A 16,892-nucleotide genomic window follows, 5' to 3' on the forward strand; every position below is an offset into this window, starting at 1 on the left:
CTATACAGATGCTGATATGGCCGAAGATATTGATAGTAGAAAATCTACTTCAGGATATATCTACACTTTTGCAGGGGGAGCTGTTTCTTGGCAATCAAGATTGCAGAAGTGTGTCGCTTTATCTACAACAGAAGCAGAATACATTGCTGCCGTTGAAGCTGGTAAAGAAATGTTGTGGCTAAAGCGCTATCTCCAAGAACTTGGGATCCAGCAGAAAGAGTACAAGATACATTGTGACAGTCAGAGTGCTCTAGACTTGAGCAAGAACTCCATGTACCATTCCCGTACAAAACCTATTGATGTTCAGTATCACTGGATACGCGAGACGATTGATCAACAACTGTTGAGACTAGTGAAGATCAACACAAAGGAGAATCCATCAGACATGCTGACCAAGGTGGTACCGAGAGACAAGTTCGAATTGTGCAAAGAACTTGTCGGCATACACTCAAACTAAAAAGCCAGTGTACCCTCCTTCAGGTGTATGGGACTGGAGGGAGAGATTTGTTGGGTCCATCCCATAATTTGAGGAAGGAAACATCTCCATCATTTTAAGGAAGAAAACAAGGAAGAAAACATTTCCCCTGTTTTGAGGAAGAAAACATATTCCTTGTTTTAAGGAAGAAAACATCTTCCTTGTATTTGGCAAATTGTCAAGTGCTTGCTTGAGTCACAAATGACATCAATAGGTTCATTTCATCCCTATAAATAGGGAAGTCTTCTATCATTTGTTGACACACCAATATATCAGACATTAGATCATCACAGCACAACCAAGAAGAGTTGTGTATTATCCTTAAGAGATTTGTGAGGTTTTTTTTTTAAAGTTTTTTTTAGAGCTTGTATGTCTCTTCTTTTTATTCTAGAAAGTAATAGAAGCATTTTTCTCTCATATTAGCTCGATACTATAATCCCCCCCCCCCCCCCAACAGAAGTGCCGTTGTATTTCATGTCCATCAAATCATGGTAAAGTTATACAGCTTCATTTTTTACAAACTTACTTTATGTCTCTTGGGTTTAGAAGGTATCTCCAGAGTATACATTTCCCTTTAATGCTTAACATAGTAGCAATGAACGAAAATAAACTAAGTGCCTACTCTACACAAAACAACCACCCAATAATCGTATGGGTCGTTAAGGACTAACTAGTTCAAGTGCATAATTTAATCATAGAAAACCAGAACATCTAGTAAATAATACGGCGAACAGGAATTCATTTTCGAAGCGCAGGTACCAACCCAAACAGAATGCCAATAATCCCAAACTTCCTCGAAACTTTCATGTTTTCCAAGAATCCCAAAGATTCCTATTAAGGCTTGACATCAAGGTAAGGGCTATAGGCGAAAGAGTATCTAACTCTGCCTTGGCCTTCAGCCGACAGATGATAATAGAGTAGAAGATGGAGAATATGACAGATATAACAGCAGGAATGACCAAATAGCAGTGTTGAGAGATGTTTGCAAAAATCTCAAAACAGTGAATATATTAAGCTACTAGTGGGCTATTGCTCGTGCTGTGCACGGGTCGAATAACTTGTTGATCATTAATATACAGTTCCAAAATTTACAACATAATTTGAGCTGAATATCTATCAGAAGTATGCGATGATTTGAGGTTATTTTAAATCCAAGTCAGCTTAAAAAAAAATCCATGGCTAGCACATCAAACACATTTGTGGACAGCAAGAGAAACCAATGCAAGTTTGTTCGAATTCACAAGGCAAAACAAGTTTATACAAAAAATTTGATCTAACTGCTCAATTTTGTTAGTCTTCATTGAGTGTACAACTAACGGATGTTTTAAGGTTTACACAATCTAACATCGAAAGATGTGAATCACTGATTCACAATGTCAACCAAGTAAAGTACAATAAGGATGGTGTAAACCTTATTCCCATTCATCATTTTTATGTGAAACCAAAGTAGCAACCTTGTGAATCTCTATAGAGAAAGAAAAACTCAGATTAGGTTTCTGAAATATCCCGAGTTTTCATATCAGAATCAAGAAGCAGATTGCTCCTACCTTGGTATCAAAGGAATGCAGCTTCCCATTTGTGGATTTGCAGTCAGTTTAGAATCACTGTCGATCTAAGTGAATGGAACTGCAATATATGAATGTATGATAACACATCAAACACACCTGTGGCTGACACATTAATAAAACAAGAAATCTTATCCTAAGGAATCGTGCCCTTTTATTTCTTTCCAAGCAAAGGACTAACATGGTTCCTCAAGGCAAGGCAAATAAGTGATGCAGGAAGCTATTTGTGTCGTAGCTGTTTGAATTTCCCTCATTATTTCTTTATCACTTTTCTCTTGAAACACCAAAAAAAAAAGTAATGCTAATTAACGAACAATCCAACATACAATATTTCTGACAACTATAACCAGAGATCAGAAAGATTATAATCAGCTTACCCCCAACCTCGCTATGAGTTTCAGCACGAAAATTCTACCTCTCTAATATCTCACCAAAGGCGTTGCTCATGATAACAAGAACCATCCTTTGTAGCTTTCCAGCTTCCAAGCACTCTAAATGAATATGATCTGATCCAATCAATAACTTTGACAAAATTGTAGAGCTTAGCAGTGATTAGTGCACTCAATTTCGAAATGAATGTGTTGGACACATAGCATTGTATTAAATAAATTATCAATGCTATAAGAATCATCAGTAAAATTGAGGATGTATAAAATGTTTTTATAAGCATCGCGACCTTCTGGTACAATGTCCCAGCTATTGAAAAGAAATGAGGTATTATATGTTGAACAACTTGAATATAGAGAAGCAACATAATATGGAGAATTTTCTGTCAATACATCAAGATACTGGCTCAGTAGCAGAAGAAAATTTCGAAATAATAGCAAACTTCAGAGATGAGGGATGGAACAGTCGCTACGCAATATAGATTCCCCCTAGGCCAGCGTTCTTTTTCCAACGCCTAGGTCACATGTCCGAGCTGTGGAAACAACCACTAATGCTTAGGATAGGCAAGGGGTGTGGCCCTTCCCGGGGCCCTGCTAACCTAGAATGTTTTGTGCACAAGGCTGCCCTTTTTTATTTACATGTTCGATTAACAATAAATACAAAGCAACAAAAATAGTTCTGTCAACAATCCGACGTTCGGATGCAAAAAGTGCTTGAAAAATCATGGGGCATATTTGGATTCAAGACCAAGAAGAGAAGTATGATGAGATTAGTTTTTGGTCCAATTTGGTTTCTCTCACCAATCAAGCCAAAGTTTGCTCAGGAATTTCACCAAACACTTCAACTCCTTCATCTCCTTCACTTTTAACCCAATTAAACTAATGGAAAAATGAAAATCAATCAAACTATCACCAGAAAGGCCAAGTAGCAACTTAGAATACAAATGTAAACCCGTGACTCAAATAAATAACTAAAATATTTAAAATATAAAAGCAAGAAACAAGATAGTTCATACTTCATAGTACAAATGGAAAACTAACCAGTTCACAGTGATGAAGAAGTCAACTGCAGAAGATTTTAACTTGTGTAGTTGCTAACTTTGGAGTACAGAGAAGCTTCAGAAACAGTGAGCGTTTTCTAAGAGAGTCCAAAATTCATAACACGTGTACAGGCAAAAACGCTAGGCATGACTATTTACAGCTCTCCTAAGGTAGTGAAAACCACCTGAATTTACCAATATATCCCCCGACAACCCCAAGCTGTTCCCCTTAGCTTCTTCTATGTAAGTAGTAATATATGAATCAGCATAAGTCGTGAACAGAGGTAACATGTCCATATTTATGGGCAGTGAAAGATTGTCAGTACCGAATATCATGATGAAATCAGTGGAAAGTAAGAAAAAAATATACATATATTGAAGTCATTCTAAATTGCAAAGAAAGAGAGAAAAAACTATACATATGCTGAAGTCATTCAAAATTACAAAGAAAGAGAGCATGCCTGACAAGACGAGTATTAACTATTTCATAAAAGAACTCGACGACAGAGCAATAAATTAGGAGCAATACTTCCAACTTTATAAAGAACTTGCTACTTTCTATTGATAAACACAAACAGTTGTCAGTTAACACTAAGATGTCTATTCTGTAAGAGCAGAAATAAGAACAATTTCTGATACAAACAAATATTAGTTGTTACACAGGATGGCTCGATAAAATTGCTATTAACACAATGGGAGAAGTTGTCAAGTTGTTGGTGCAGCATTTTCTTGACTCTCCACCACCATTGCTTCAATGTCACTGGCATCTTCATTTGGGTTGTTTTTATTTCTGTTTCTGTAGACTGTGTACAATACCATTTGCGCAATCCCGAATAAAAATCCTAGAATGTTTGGCATCTGTTCACCCAATAATAAGGAAATTTAAAGATGGAAAACATTGAAATGAGAAAAGAGGAAAATAAAGCAGGTTACTTACTGCAATGTACAGGTCTTTCATCAAAAGACCATAGAAAAACCACATGATTGCGCAGATGGTGAGGCAGAAAGAAAGGGGGAATGGCATGAACTCGACGCTGTTTGTTCGGATAACGCGTCTCTGCAAAAAGAAAGAAATGCTTGTGTTAGGCGAAATGTAAAAAATATATTTTCGAACTGGTATTTATATATATAGTCGGTTTGATTTGATTTTCGGTTAACCAAACCATAAGAAAGTAGAAAATAAAGTGTGACAATTTAGAGTTTTTAACCAAAATCATCCCTCTTGCTCCAGTAACCAAGAGGGATGATTTTTTGGTTAAAACTTGACAATTTATCATATGTCTTGTTATAAAAAATAAAAAAAAGTACCATAATGCTCAAAGGAGCAGCGAAAACGCAGACGGAAAATATGGCACAGATCCATCCGATGCTGACGAGTCGCAAGTAACCGTGGCTGAGCATATATGTGAAGCCCACGATTGCTCCATATGATGCAATGTTAAACAGCAGAATCAGCTTCGTCGTGTAAATCTACAAATCGATAATTTTTTTAGAGAAAATTCATTTTGAACTCGTAATTTAGAAAATGTAATAAAGTTTTAGCCGTTGTAAAGGATCAGATAACTTAAATTAATCACTGCTACTATTACTGTTAGTTACTGCAGTGATTGATTGACTGTGTTAGTTGTTAGTTATTAGTTTGTTACTAGTTAGTTACTTAAGTTAGTTAGTTCACTCAAGTTAGTCTACAACTCTAGTTAGCTAGTTGACTAGGCTTGTAAATACGCACATGTGTACAGCTGTATTCTCTAATCAATCCAATTCAATGCAACATTTCATTTCTTCCTCTTTGAATAAAATATCTTTTTCAGTCGGTTACTGATTTCTCGAGCAAATTCATTGCATAGGAAATTAAAATGGTATCATAGCTTTTTCGATTGATAGAATCTAGGGGTTCCTTGCTGATTGAGATATTCTGCAATCTTCATGCGAAGAAATAGAGAAATTTTGGCGTTTCTTTGCTGCGATCTTTGTTGGAGGTTTTTCTGTCCAGAATTGAGATGGCACAAAAAATCGATCACAATTATCCTTTATTTCTAGGAGCTTCAGATACACCTGGAGCTGTTCAAGTAGGAATTGAACTGACTGGCATGGAAAATTATACACTTTGGTGCAGAGCTATGAAGCTTGCACTGTTGACGAAGAACAACATTGGACTTATTGATGGTTCTATCACTCGCAAAGTATGGTGCAGATCTGGTGAGATGCAACGCGATGGTGATATCGTGGATTATGAGCACTGTAAGTAAGCGACCTCTCAGTGGGATTCTATTTCGATCTAATGCTAAGTCTGTTTGGGAAGATCTTCACGAGAGATTTAACAAAGTAAACCTGTCATAAATTTTTCATTTACACAACGAAATAGCTACGCTAGTTCAAGGAACTACATCTGTGTCGGTTTACTATTCTATGTTAAAGGATCTATGGGATGAATACGATTCAATTGTGCCTCCACCGTCATGCGAATGTCCGAGATCTAAGGAATATGGTGAGCATCTTCAGAAACAAAGGCTATTGCAGTTTCTAATGGGGCTAAATGATGGATATGCAAATGCTCGTGGTCAAATTTTGATGAAAACAGGAGGGTGGGTGGGAAAAAAAGTTAGGATCTTACTCGTTAGAGTGTGTTGAGGCTCTGGATACCATATAAGAACAAGAATAGAGCACAAAAGACTTGTGTTCATTTATTGAATCAATGCAGCCTTTATATACAAGAAGGAATAACCACTTCCTAAACTAACTCCTTTGAAAGAGGAGGACTAAACTACTTGCTAAGCTAACTCCTAAAAAAGGGAGATATTATTGAGAAGATAAAAGACAACAAACTCCTAATGACTAGCTAAAGAAGTGGTCAACTCAGTTCTGATCAGCCGGTAACATGTGCTCCAAAAACCCTCGCAGTATTCTCTATCTTTTCCATTTTTGTTGTTCTAACACAGATACAACAACATGGCTCTTCCAAATCAGCAAACAGTCGATTATCCCAGTTTTAAACTTGTTATTGTTGGTGATGGCGGAACTGGAAAGACTACATTTGTGAAGAGGCACCTTACCGGTGAATTCGAAAAGAAATACGAACCCGCCATTGGTGTAGAGGTGCATCCATTGGATTTCTTCACAAACTGTGGGAAGATTAGGTTTTACTGCTGGGATACAGCTGGTCAGGAGGAATTTGGTGGCCTTAGAGATGGCTACTACATTCATGGCCAATGTGCTATCATGTTTGATGTGACAGCTAGATTAACATACAAGAATGTTCCCACATGGCATCGTGATCTTTGCCGTGTCTGTGAGAATATTCCCATTGTTCTTTGCGGAAACAAGGTTGATGTGAAGAACCGTCAAGTTAAGGCAAAGCAGGTTACTTTCCACCGGAAGAAGAATCTTCAGTACTATGAGATCTCAGCAAAGAGTAACTACAACTTTGAGAAGCCTTTCCTCTACCTTGCTAGGAAACTTGCTGGTGATCAAAACTTGCACTTTGTGGAGTCTCCTGCCCTTGCTCTCCCTGAAGTACAGATCGACTTAGCTGCACAGCAACAACACGAAGCTGAGCTAGTTGCTGCTGCCAGTCAACCCCTCCCAGATGATGATGATGAGACATTTGATTAAGAGTAGTCAGCTCCACCTTGGGCAGCATTTGTGGTGCAGTTACGATTCTTGATTTTCCCCCGTGTACCAGTGTCCCATTTTTTCCACCATTGATGATGGGCTTCTGAGAACTTTGTTCCAGAATATGTAGGCTTTTTGAACTCCGTTCATGATCTATTTTATTTCTTTTTGGTTTGTGAGAAGGATGAGAAGTTTTTATTCATATCTTCTGAATGTGGATCTCTATTTGTTTGGACGAATGGATTTTGGATAAACGAAAAAAAAAAACTACGCTAAAAAAGAATTAAAAACAACAAAACAAAATCTTGTTTATTTTCTAAATTCTAACTATATTAATCTTTTTTAGGCCCACTTAGCCAAAAGTGACATACAACCAGCACCAAGAAGAAGAAAAATATTAGCTCCAATAAGAAGTTTTGGACTATCTTGCATTCTACTACTCATAAAATCAGCTGCTAGAAGATCAACTAAAGCCATATAAATCAAAATTCCAGCAGCAGTAGAGTTGAAAATGCCCTCAACTATAAGTGCAGTTGGACTGGTCTCACTATACACAGTTGATATGCCAAATCCAATTGCAATTCCAATTGGTGTAGTGAGGGAGAAGAAAATTGCCATGATTGCAGTTTTTTTTTTTTAAACAACAAATCAGTCCGAAAAATTCATTCCTTTGTGAAGAATACATAAACATTAATAACAGTGAGTGTCGTTAAACTCAACCCCTAAACCCACCAAAAAATACAAAAAATCCAGCCCCTAAATCCAAAAAAATACATAAAAATTAGTTACCTTAGGCCTGGGGCATTTGAAGAATTTCCTTCCGGGATTAGAAATAGTCGTTGAAGTAAATTGATTCGCAATCATACCACACTTGCACCTCCTTTGTGAAGAACAGCTCATTTGAGACATTTTTGACCAACTTATCAAGAGAAAGGCTTGTAGGAGAGGCAAATGGGGGCTGAAATCAATACCCAAATTGTGAGGCACAATTTGGTTTAAAGAAAAAATGGAGAACTCCCAAGTCGCTGATCAGCATTAAAAGCATGAAGAATTCAACACACTCTAACGAGTAAGATCCTAACTTTTTTTCCCACCCACCCTCCACAAATGGCCAATAAACCCAGAGTCGTTAATGCTGATACCAATGTCGCTGCGACAATCATCCAATTCAACCCGGCGTCACAGTTGCCAATAAAACTAAATGGCAGTCAAAACTTTACAACATGGTAAGCGCAATTTTCCATGCTTATGCATGGTCATGATCTGTACGGTCATCTAGATGGGTCTACTCCTGCCCCATCTCGCACTACCACCACCGGCACAGTCACTAATGCCAATCCAGCATTTCCTCTTTGGTTTCGCCAAGACCAACTCATCCAGAATGCACTCATGGCATCTGTTGATCCAACAATTGCTTCAACTGTTGTTGCTGCTGATTCAGCATAGAAAGCTTGGGATGCATTGCACATCGCATATGCGAACAAGTCCCAAACCAGAATTTTCAGTCTTCGCGATCGGCTTGCGGGACTCACAAAAGACTCCCAACCAGTCACTGATTATTTGCAGCAGATTCGATCTATTTCCGATGAACTATCTACTGCTGGTGCCCCGGTCACAAACTCTGAACTTATTGTTAAAGTCTTGAGTGGTTTAGGTCCAGAATTTCGTGAGATCTCAGCTGTAATCCGTGCTCGTGACTCCACTATCACGTATGAAGAACTCTATGAAAAGCTTCTTGATCATGAGTTTTTCCTTAAACATGAAGAGTCTAAGAAAGCTCCTAGCCCGATTACTGCTGCTGCTGCTACATTCAACAGGACTGGTACCTCGCACAATCGCAACAATAACCGCCCCAATAATAACACGGGCAGCAACCAACAATGGCGATCCAACAATGGCTTTAATTCACCCAACCAGTGGCGATCCCCAAACAGTAACAACTCCTATGATGGTGTTCGCTGCCAATTGTGCAACAAGCACGGTCATGTTGCAAGTGTTTGTAGATCCAAATCTCACAATCATTTGGAGGCCAAGGCTCACTATGTTTCAGGAACCCCTACAACAACCAATCCTTGGATTCTCGACTATGGAGCAACTCATCACATAACTACTGAACCTCACAACTTGCAGGAATACAATGGCATGGAGGGGGTCTCTATGGGTGATGGTAACAAAATACCAATTACTCACACTGGTTTAACTCAATTACATGCATCAAACAATGCTTTCAAACTCTCTGACACTCTCTGTGCTCCTAAGATTAAACGCAATTTACTTTCAGTCTCTAAATTTTGTCAAGATAACCTAACCTCTATTGAATTCTTCCCTTTTCATTTTTCTGTGAAGGACCTGGAAACACGAACTCCGTTGGTGCACAGTCGGAGTAAAGACGATCTCTATGAGTGGCCACCCACACCTTCCAAACCTTATTCTAAAGCGCATTTGGCCACCACCAACACATCCGTTTTCACCTGGAATCGTTGATTGGGTCATCCACACGCAAGAGTTTTAAATTATGTTTTGAATAAATTCTCGCTACCTTGCTCGCGAGAAAAATTCCTAGTTTGTAATTCGTGTTCATCTAATAAGGCTCATCGCCATCCTTTTCTGCAGCTTACTTTATCAAGTACTCAACCATTTCAAACAATATTTAGTGATTTATGGGGCCCTTCTCCGGTTCTATCGATTGACAAAAAATTATATTACTGCATTTTTGTTGATCAGTACACTAAATATACTTGGCTCTACACATTAAAGAATAGTTAAAGAGCTGTTTAAAAATTTTCAAGCATTAGTGGAACGTCGTTTTAATACGAAAATTCTTTCTATCTACACAGATGGTGGTGGCGAATATAAAAGTCTTGATCCATACCTAAGTTCTCAAGGTATTGAACATCTTTTATCTCCGCCATACACCCCCCAAAGATTCGCCCTTGCTGAAAGACGACACAGACATATTATTGAAACAAGAACTTTACTTCACAAAGCATCGCTACCACCGACTCTTTGGTCTTTTGCTTGTCAACATGCAGTTTATCTTATCAATTGCCTACCAACCTCACTTTTACAGAATAAATCACCTTTTCAAATATTGTTTGGTCAAAATCCGGATTACAGTTCTTTAAAAATTTTCGGGTGTCTCTGTTATCCCTGGCTCAAACCATATTCCACGAATAAATTAGAGCCACGGTCCACACCCTGTGTTTATTTAGGTTTTTCTTTAAAATATTATTGCCATCAATGTTTTGATCCGAAGTCCTCAAAAATATATTTATCTAGAGATGTAAATGTTTTTGAAAATAATTTTCCTTTTCAACATATATTTTCCAATATTTCTTCAACTTTTAAAACTCTCACGTGGGAAAGCCCCACTGAAACTAACCCTACACAATCTCCTATTTTTTCTCCTCCTATAATAAGTGAATTACCCAACCCTATACTTCTCCCAACTACAGATAACAACAACGCTCACAAAGATATCGTCTCCTCTACCTGCGCTACAACAGAATCTGCTCCAGGTACGTCTCCCTTTTCTTCCCCAACACATTTTGTTTCTCCTCCTTATCTCAATGATCCCAATCTTATCCCCCGTTGCCAGCTCGAACAGTTATCCTAAGAAATTCAAACGTCTCCTTTCCAGCACAATCACTACCTGCATTATCACCAATCCCTGCATCACCAACTATATATTCTCACCAACAATCTTATTTAGTCCCACAACCCCAATCACCATCTTTTCCAATTGTGTACAGTAGGAAAACACAAAAATGGCATCTGCAAGCCACAACCCTGCTCCTCTAACCTCTGCCTCAGTAACACCACCCCCACAACCTCCCCCCACACCTGTTCCAGTAACCGAATCTCAGCGACCTTCCCTTCTTCCAGCAAACCGGGTTGTCACTCGTTCCCAACACAACATTCACAAACCAAAAACCATTCTTGACTTCATGGCTCACCTATCCCCCACTATTACCCCTACCAATTTTAAACAAGCTAACAAACACCCAAAGTGGCAACGAGCAATGAAAACTGAATTTGATGCATTGTTAAATAACCAGACGGGGGAATTGGTACCGCATGACCCCATGAAAAACATTGTCTCTTGCAAGTGGTTATACAGGTTAAAAAGGAAGGCTGATGGAACAGTTGATCGCTACAAGGCTCGACTTGTTGCAAAAGGGTTCACGCAGTGACCTGGAGTTGACTATCACGCGACATTTAGTCCGGTTGTCAAACCGACTACTGTTAGTATGGTGCTTTCAATTGCTGTCCAACAGAATTGGCCTCTGCGACAACTTGATGTCAACAACACTTTTTTGCAAGGACATTTGGAAGAAGAAGTGTACATGGTTCAGCCACCGGGTTTTGAGGATGAGCAGTTCCCCTCTCATATTTGTCGTCTGAAGAAGGCAATATATGGACTGAAACAAGCTCCTCGGGCTTGGTATACTGAACTGAAGGAGTTTCATTTTTATGTGGGATTTGTCAAGTCGGAATCTGATGCCTCACTTTTCATTCGCACAGTGTCGAATAGTGTTTTGTATGTCCTGGTTTACGTTGATGATATCATTATCACCGGGAACACTACATCAGATGTAGATGGGGCTATAATGTGTCTCGCTGGACGATTCTCTATCAAGGATCTCGAGAACCTTAATCTTTTTCTAGAAGTTGAGGTGCTCCGTGTTGCAGATGGAATTACATTATCACAGTCCAATTACGTGAATGAAATCCTTTTTGAAGAAAACATGAAGGACTGCAAGCCGGCTAAAACTCCGATGAGTGCCACTAAATTGCTCCAACTAAATGATGGAGCAGAACCGACTGATGCCACTCGCTACAGGAAAGTTCTTGGAAAACTCCAGTACTTATCGTTCACTCGTCTAGATATCAGCTTCTCAGTAAATAAATTGTCATAATTTATGCACTCCCCGTCTGAAGTACACTAGAAAGCACTCAAACGCGTGCTTAGGTATCTGCAAGGAACAATTCATCTTGGTCTTCGCATTTAGAAAGCCAATGATTTTAAACTCCACATGTACTCTGACGCAGATTGGGCTAGCGATGTCAGTGATCGCGCCTCCACTACTGGATACATTTTGTTTTTCAGACAAAATCCTGTAAGCTGTTCATCTAGGAAACAGCGGACAGTTGCTCGCTCATCAACTGAAGCTGAGTATTGTGCAGTTGCAAGTGCAGTGGCTGAAACAAATTGGGGGACAAATCTGCTGCACGAACTAAATGTTTCAACTCCACAAGCACCAATCATCTACTGTGACAATATTGGTGCAACGTATTTGTGCGAAAATCCGATTTTCCACAGTCGTATGAAGCATATTGCTGTGGATTTTCACTTTGTCCGAAAGCAGGTTCAGCAGAAACAAGTGCGCATTGTTCATATACATGCTGCGGATCAGCTCGTAGACACACTCACCAATGCTCTACCAAAGCCAGCATTTGAGAGACACTTATTCAAACTAAGCATTGTTACACACTGCCTAGCTTGAGGGGGGCGTATTGGAGCACATGTTACCTGCTGATCAGAACTGAGTTGACCACTTCTTTAGCTAGTCATTAGGAGTTTGTTGTCTTTTATCTTCTCAATAATATCTCCCTTTTCTAGGAGTTAGCTTAGCAAGTAGTTTAGTCCTCCTCTTTTAAAGGAGTTAGTTTAGGAAGTGGTTATTCCTTCTTGCATATAAAAGATGCATTGATTCAATCTTTTGTGTTCATTTATTGAATCAATGCATCCTTTATATGCAAGAAGGAATAACCACTTCCTAAACTAACTCCTTTAAAAGAGGAGGACTAAACTACTTGCTAAGCTAACTCCTAGAAAAGGGAGATATTATTGAGAAGATAAAAGACAACAAACTCCTAATGACTAGCTAAAGAAGTGGTCAACTCAGTTCTGATCAGCAGGTAACATGTGCTCCAATAAACAGCACCTCCTAATGTGAATCAAGCCTATGCATTGATTATACAGGATGGAAGTTAAAATCATCCTCATAATTCTCGGTAGGCATTTTCAGTCTAGTGATGGGATGGATCCAACAACATTGTTCATGGTGAGAGAAGGTGTGCAGAATAGGAGGTTTGGAAACTTGTATTGTGACTATTGTCGTGGAAAGGGACGCACTAGGAATCAATGTTACAAGTTGAAGTTATGTGATCACTACAAGGCCACAGGTTATCTCAAGGAGAACTGTTATTAGCTCATTGGATATCCATCAGACTTCTAAGAAAAAAAGAAGCCTAATCTTTTTTTTTTTGGGTAAAGTAAACAAATTTCATTAGAAAAGGCATCAAGTAGATGCAAAGTTACAGAGAGAAACCTAAGCTTCAAACATAGAGCTGTATGAAGCTAGATTGGTGACTAAAAACCTGTGCAAACAGTCTAAACCTATGCTACCTTAGAAACTCTGCTAAATAAGAGTCAAGGAGCCAACAAAATCCAAAAAGTTACCAACATTGTTTACAGGAGTATGGAAATTCCAACTAAACAAACTAACTAAGCAGATTCCTTTCAAAGAACTGGTAGGAGTTGATCTTCCATCAAAGCATCTATTGTTTCTTTCTTTCCAAATACACCAGAGGATGGCTGCTGTAATCATCATCCTCCAGATACTTTTGATGGATTTTTCAACTCTCCATAATATCCGGCTTTCAAAAGCATCTTTAATAGAAGAAGGCATAACCCAACTAAGACCAAACAATGAGAAAAAGAAGTGCCAAACAGCAGCAGTCATTGGGCAGTGCAAAAATAGGCGATTCACAGTCTCATTGGTCTGATAGCATAGATGGCATCTGTTAATAAGAATGATGCCTCTCCTTCTGAGGTTGTCTTGGGTCAGGCAGGCCTCTTTTAAAGTTGTCTAGGTGAAACAACTGACTTTCACAGGCTGCCTAATCCTCCAAACATGCTTCCAAGGTCAATTTTCAAGCAAACCATTCTCAGAACACCCAATCTCGTAGCATTGTTTCACAGTGTATACCCCCTTCTTTGATTGCCCCATATGATCCTGTCAGGTGCCTCAGCTAATATGTAGTTTTCGAGAGCACCCAAAAGCTATAGGAGGTCATTGATTTCCCAGTCTTGGAGATTTCTTCTAAAAATAGGGCTCCAAACATTGCCTTCCCTATATTGTGCAATGGAGGCATCTCTATTGGTTGCTATCCGATATAACCTCGGAAAGGCAATTTTAAGAGTAGATTCACCTAGCCATAAATCTTCCCAGAATTTAATGTGGAGACCATTGCCCGCCTTGAAGGAGATTTTTTGAAAAAAAATTCTCTTGAAGGTTGTTGATGTGTTTCTATACCCCTACACCATGTGGCTCTCTGTTTCTGTTAGTGCTCCAGTGATTTTGGGCACCATACTTGGCTAATATGATGTCTTTCCAGTAACTAGCCTCAGGTTGCCCATATCTCCATGCCCACTTCATTAGCAATCCCTTATTGTGCAGCTTCAAATCTCTGATCCCCAACCCTCCTACGACCTTTGGAAGTCACTTTTTGCCATTCGACTGGAGAGAATTTGTGGGTTTGACTCTTTCCTTCCCATAGGAACTTTCTTCTAAGTCTATCAATTTGCTTAGTGACTGAACTTGGCATAGGGAAGAGGGACATAATGTAAGTAGGAATGCTGTCCAGTACACTATTTAGAAGAGTGACTCTACCTCCGAGAGAAAGGTATTACATCTGCCATGGAGCAAGCCTTTTCTCCATTCTTTCAATAACTCGATTCCAGATTTCAACAGACTTGAACTTGGCCCCAAGAGGTAATCCCAGATAAGCGGTAGGTAGAGAATCAGTATTGCAACTTAAGAAGGCTAATCTTTATAATCATGAGCCAAATCTTTCTCATCTCAGAGTTGTAGGTTGTGAATTATGCCACTCACTTGGTTAAACAGGATAAATTCAGCCCTAGACATGTTAGATCAGTGCTTCTTGGATACAACTCCCATCAGAAGGGCTATAAAGTTTTGGATTTACATACTCACAATGTGTTTGTGAGTAGGGATGTTGTGTTCAATGAGAACACTTTCCCTTTCAGCAACAGGATAGGATACAGGAGTAGTACACTAACATTTTTGAACCATTGGATCAGCATTATTGTACATTATTGTGCAGTTCATATTGATTCTCGGGGCACTACTATAGGCAATGACATTGTAGCAACTTCTACTGACCCTCAAAGTAGTGACCAGCACCTGTCCTTGCAGCAGAACGTCATGAGCATGAAACTCCACAGCCACATGTTGTTGATGCACCAGCCCCTCCTGATCATGAAGCTGCTGTATCTAGTAGATCAGGCAGGACAGTGAAGCATCCCATATGGTTCAAGGACTATGTCAGACCAGCTAAAGGTTGAAAGGGGGTTTAAGGGATCAGATTACTTAAATTAAACACTGCTACTGTTGCTGTTAGTTACTGCAGTGATTAGTTGACTGCGTTAGTTGTTAGTTATCAGTTTGTTACTAGTTAGTTACTTAAGTTAGTTAGTTAACTCAAGTTTGTCTACAACTCTAGTTAGCTAGTTGACTCGGCTTATAAATACGCACATGTGTACAGCTATATTCTCTAATCAAATCAATTCAATGGAACATTTCCTTTCTTCCTCTTTGAACAAAATATCTTCTTCAGTCGGTTACTGATTTATCAAGCATATTCATTGCATAGGAATTTAACAGCCGTAAAAATACAAATATTGAACTGAATCTACAGTTTTAGCCGGGAGTCGGGGGGAAAAGTTAAAAGATTGTATACCTTGGCCTCCCTGGTGGCATATCTCATGAAAATTGCGAGATATATCACTTCAACTGCTATTCCGAAACTGTTAATTGTTATTAACAGGGTTCCATTTTTGTTGACCTCACCCTTGAGAAAAGCGTAGTACAGATAGAGCATCGCACTGAACAGGGAAACAGAGTACGGTATTGACTGGAATCCTTCCGTGGATTTCCGCTTAAATATCCTATAGAACGTCTGCCTGTAATTAACAAAAGTTAGTACATAATAATATTATTAAGGCCTCTTAAGTATATACTTGATCAGAACGAAAAAAAAAAAAAATCTTACAGTGGTGACAAGAACACCAAGAAGGACACTATGTTTCCTGAAATAAAAGAAAGCAAAAAGTTATCAAATTAGTTAAACTAGTGAATTTATAATTGGAAATGTATAACTATATGCGCTAATGAACTACCGAGAATGCCGAACACATTGGCCCAATGAGAAGCAGCATTGAAGAGAGTCATTCTTAATTAAACAAGTTTGATTCTGTGTTTTTTTTTTTATTTTTTTTATATGAATTAAGAGAAGTAGTGGAAGTAGATTGTTGGTTCTTTGGCAGTGGAAACAAAGGAGAAGAGTTCATTACTTTGAGAAAATGACTTACAACTAACAAATTCAAAGAGAAAGGCTCCATTATTGTCTTGCCTGAAATGGCTAAGGAATGATAGTGAAAATATTTGGAATTTAGCCGGGAAAATACCTTAACTTTTAAGTTGGAATTCATGGGAGATGGAGCTATCCTAGTAGTAGCAGTACCTTCCCAAATTCCTTTATTCATCGTCCATAGCTTTTAATAACGTCGTTTTCACGTAGCACTAAAATAGACTCCTAGTAATTACTCCACTCTAAACGTGGCAACCGGTTTGGCCTTACCGGTTAAACCAGATTCGGAACCGAAACCGGTAGAACCGGTTAACCGGTTCCGGTTAACCGTGTAATGGTTTACCGGTCCGGTTCCAATATTTTGGAAACCGGAACCGGTTAAACCGGTAAAATCGGAACCGGATCGGTTAAACCG

The 16,892-nt window shown here is 38.9% G+C and overlaps 2 protein-coding genes across 3 annotated transcripts; one reads left to right on the forward strand and one right to left on the reverse strand.

Annotated features, from left to right (window-relative positions):
* Positions 1–4,002: 4,002 nt before the first annotated feature.
* Positions 4,003–16,562, reverse strand: LOC132609783 (bidirectional sugar transporter SWEET14-like). Of its 2 annotated transcripts, XM_060323934.1 has the most exons (6): positions 16,287–16,491; positions 16,160–16,196; positions 15,848–16,070; positions 4,775–4,936; positions 4,404–4,523; positions 4,003–4,324 (listed from the first exon to the last, which is right to left on the reverse strand). In XM_060323934.1, the coding sequence occupies exons 1-6, from the start codon at positions 16,336–16,338 to the stop codon at positions 4,172–4,174; spliced, it is 747 nt and encodes a 248-aa protein (XP_060179917.1). In that variant the 5' UTR covers positions 16,339–16,491; the 3' UTR covers positions 4,003–4,171. The 2 variants fall into 2 exon arrangements, with proteins under 2 accessions (XP_060179917.1, XP_060179918.1); XM_060323935.1 differs by lacking the exon at positions 4,775–4,936 and having other exon boundaries at positions 16,287–16,562.
* Positions 6,351–7,291, forward strand: LOC132609784 (GTP-binding nuclear protein Ran-3-like). Its single transcript, XM_060323936.1, has one exon. It carries the CDS (start codon positions 6,416–6,418, stop codon positions 7,076–7,078), a length of 663 nt encoding a protein of 220 aa, XP_060179919.1. The 5' UTR covers positions 6,351–6,415; the 3' UTR covers positions 7,079–7,291.
* Positions 16,563–16,892: the final 330 nt, after the last annotated feature.

This window comes from Lycium barbarum, chromosome 9 (genome assembly GCF_019175385.1).
Source record: "Lycium barbarum isolate Lr01 chromosome 9, ASM1917538v2, whole genome shotgun sequence".
Lineage (NCBI taxonomy): Eukaryota > Viridiplantae > Streptophyta > Magnoliopsida > Solanales > Solanaceae > Lycium > Lycium barbarum.

Bases quoted from the DNA above. Each gene is read 5' to 3' on its own strand.
- LOC132609784 (XM_060323936.1), top strand. From the start codon at position 6,416: ATGGCTCTTCCAAATCAGCAAACAGTCGATTATCCCAGTTTTAAACTT.
- LOC132609783 (XM_060323934.1), bottom strand. From the start codon at position 16,338: ATGACTCTCTTCAATGCTGCTTCTCATTGGGCCAATGTGTTCGGCATT. The intron at 16,197-16,286 runs GTAGTTCATTAG...CTTTTATTTCAG, and splicing joins CAATGTGTTCGGCATTCTCG to GAAACATAGTGTCCTTCTTG. The intron at 4,325-4,403 runs GTAAGTAACCTG...TTGGGTGAACAG, and splicing joins TGAAAGACCTGTACATTGCA to ATGCCAAACATTCTAGGATT.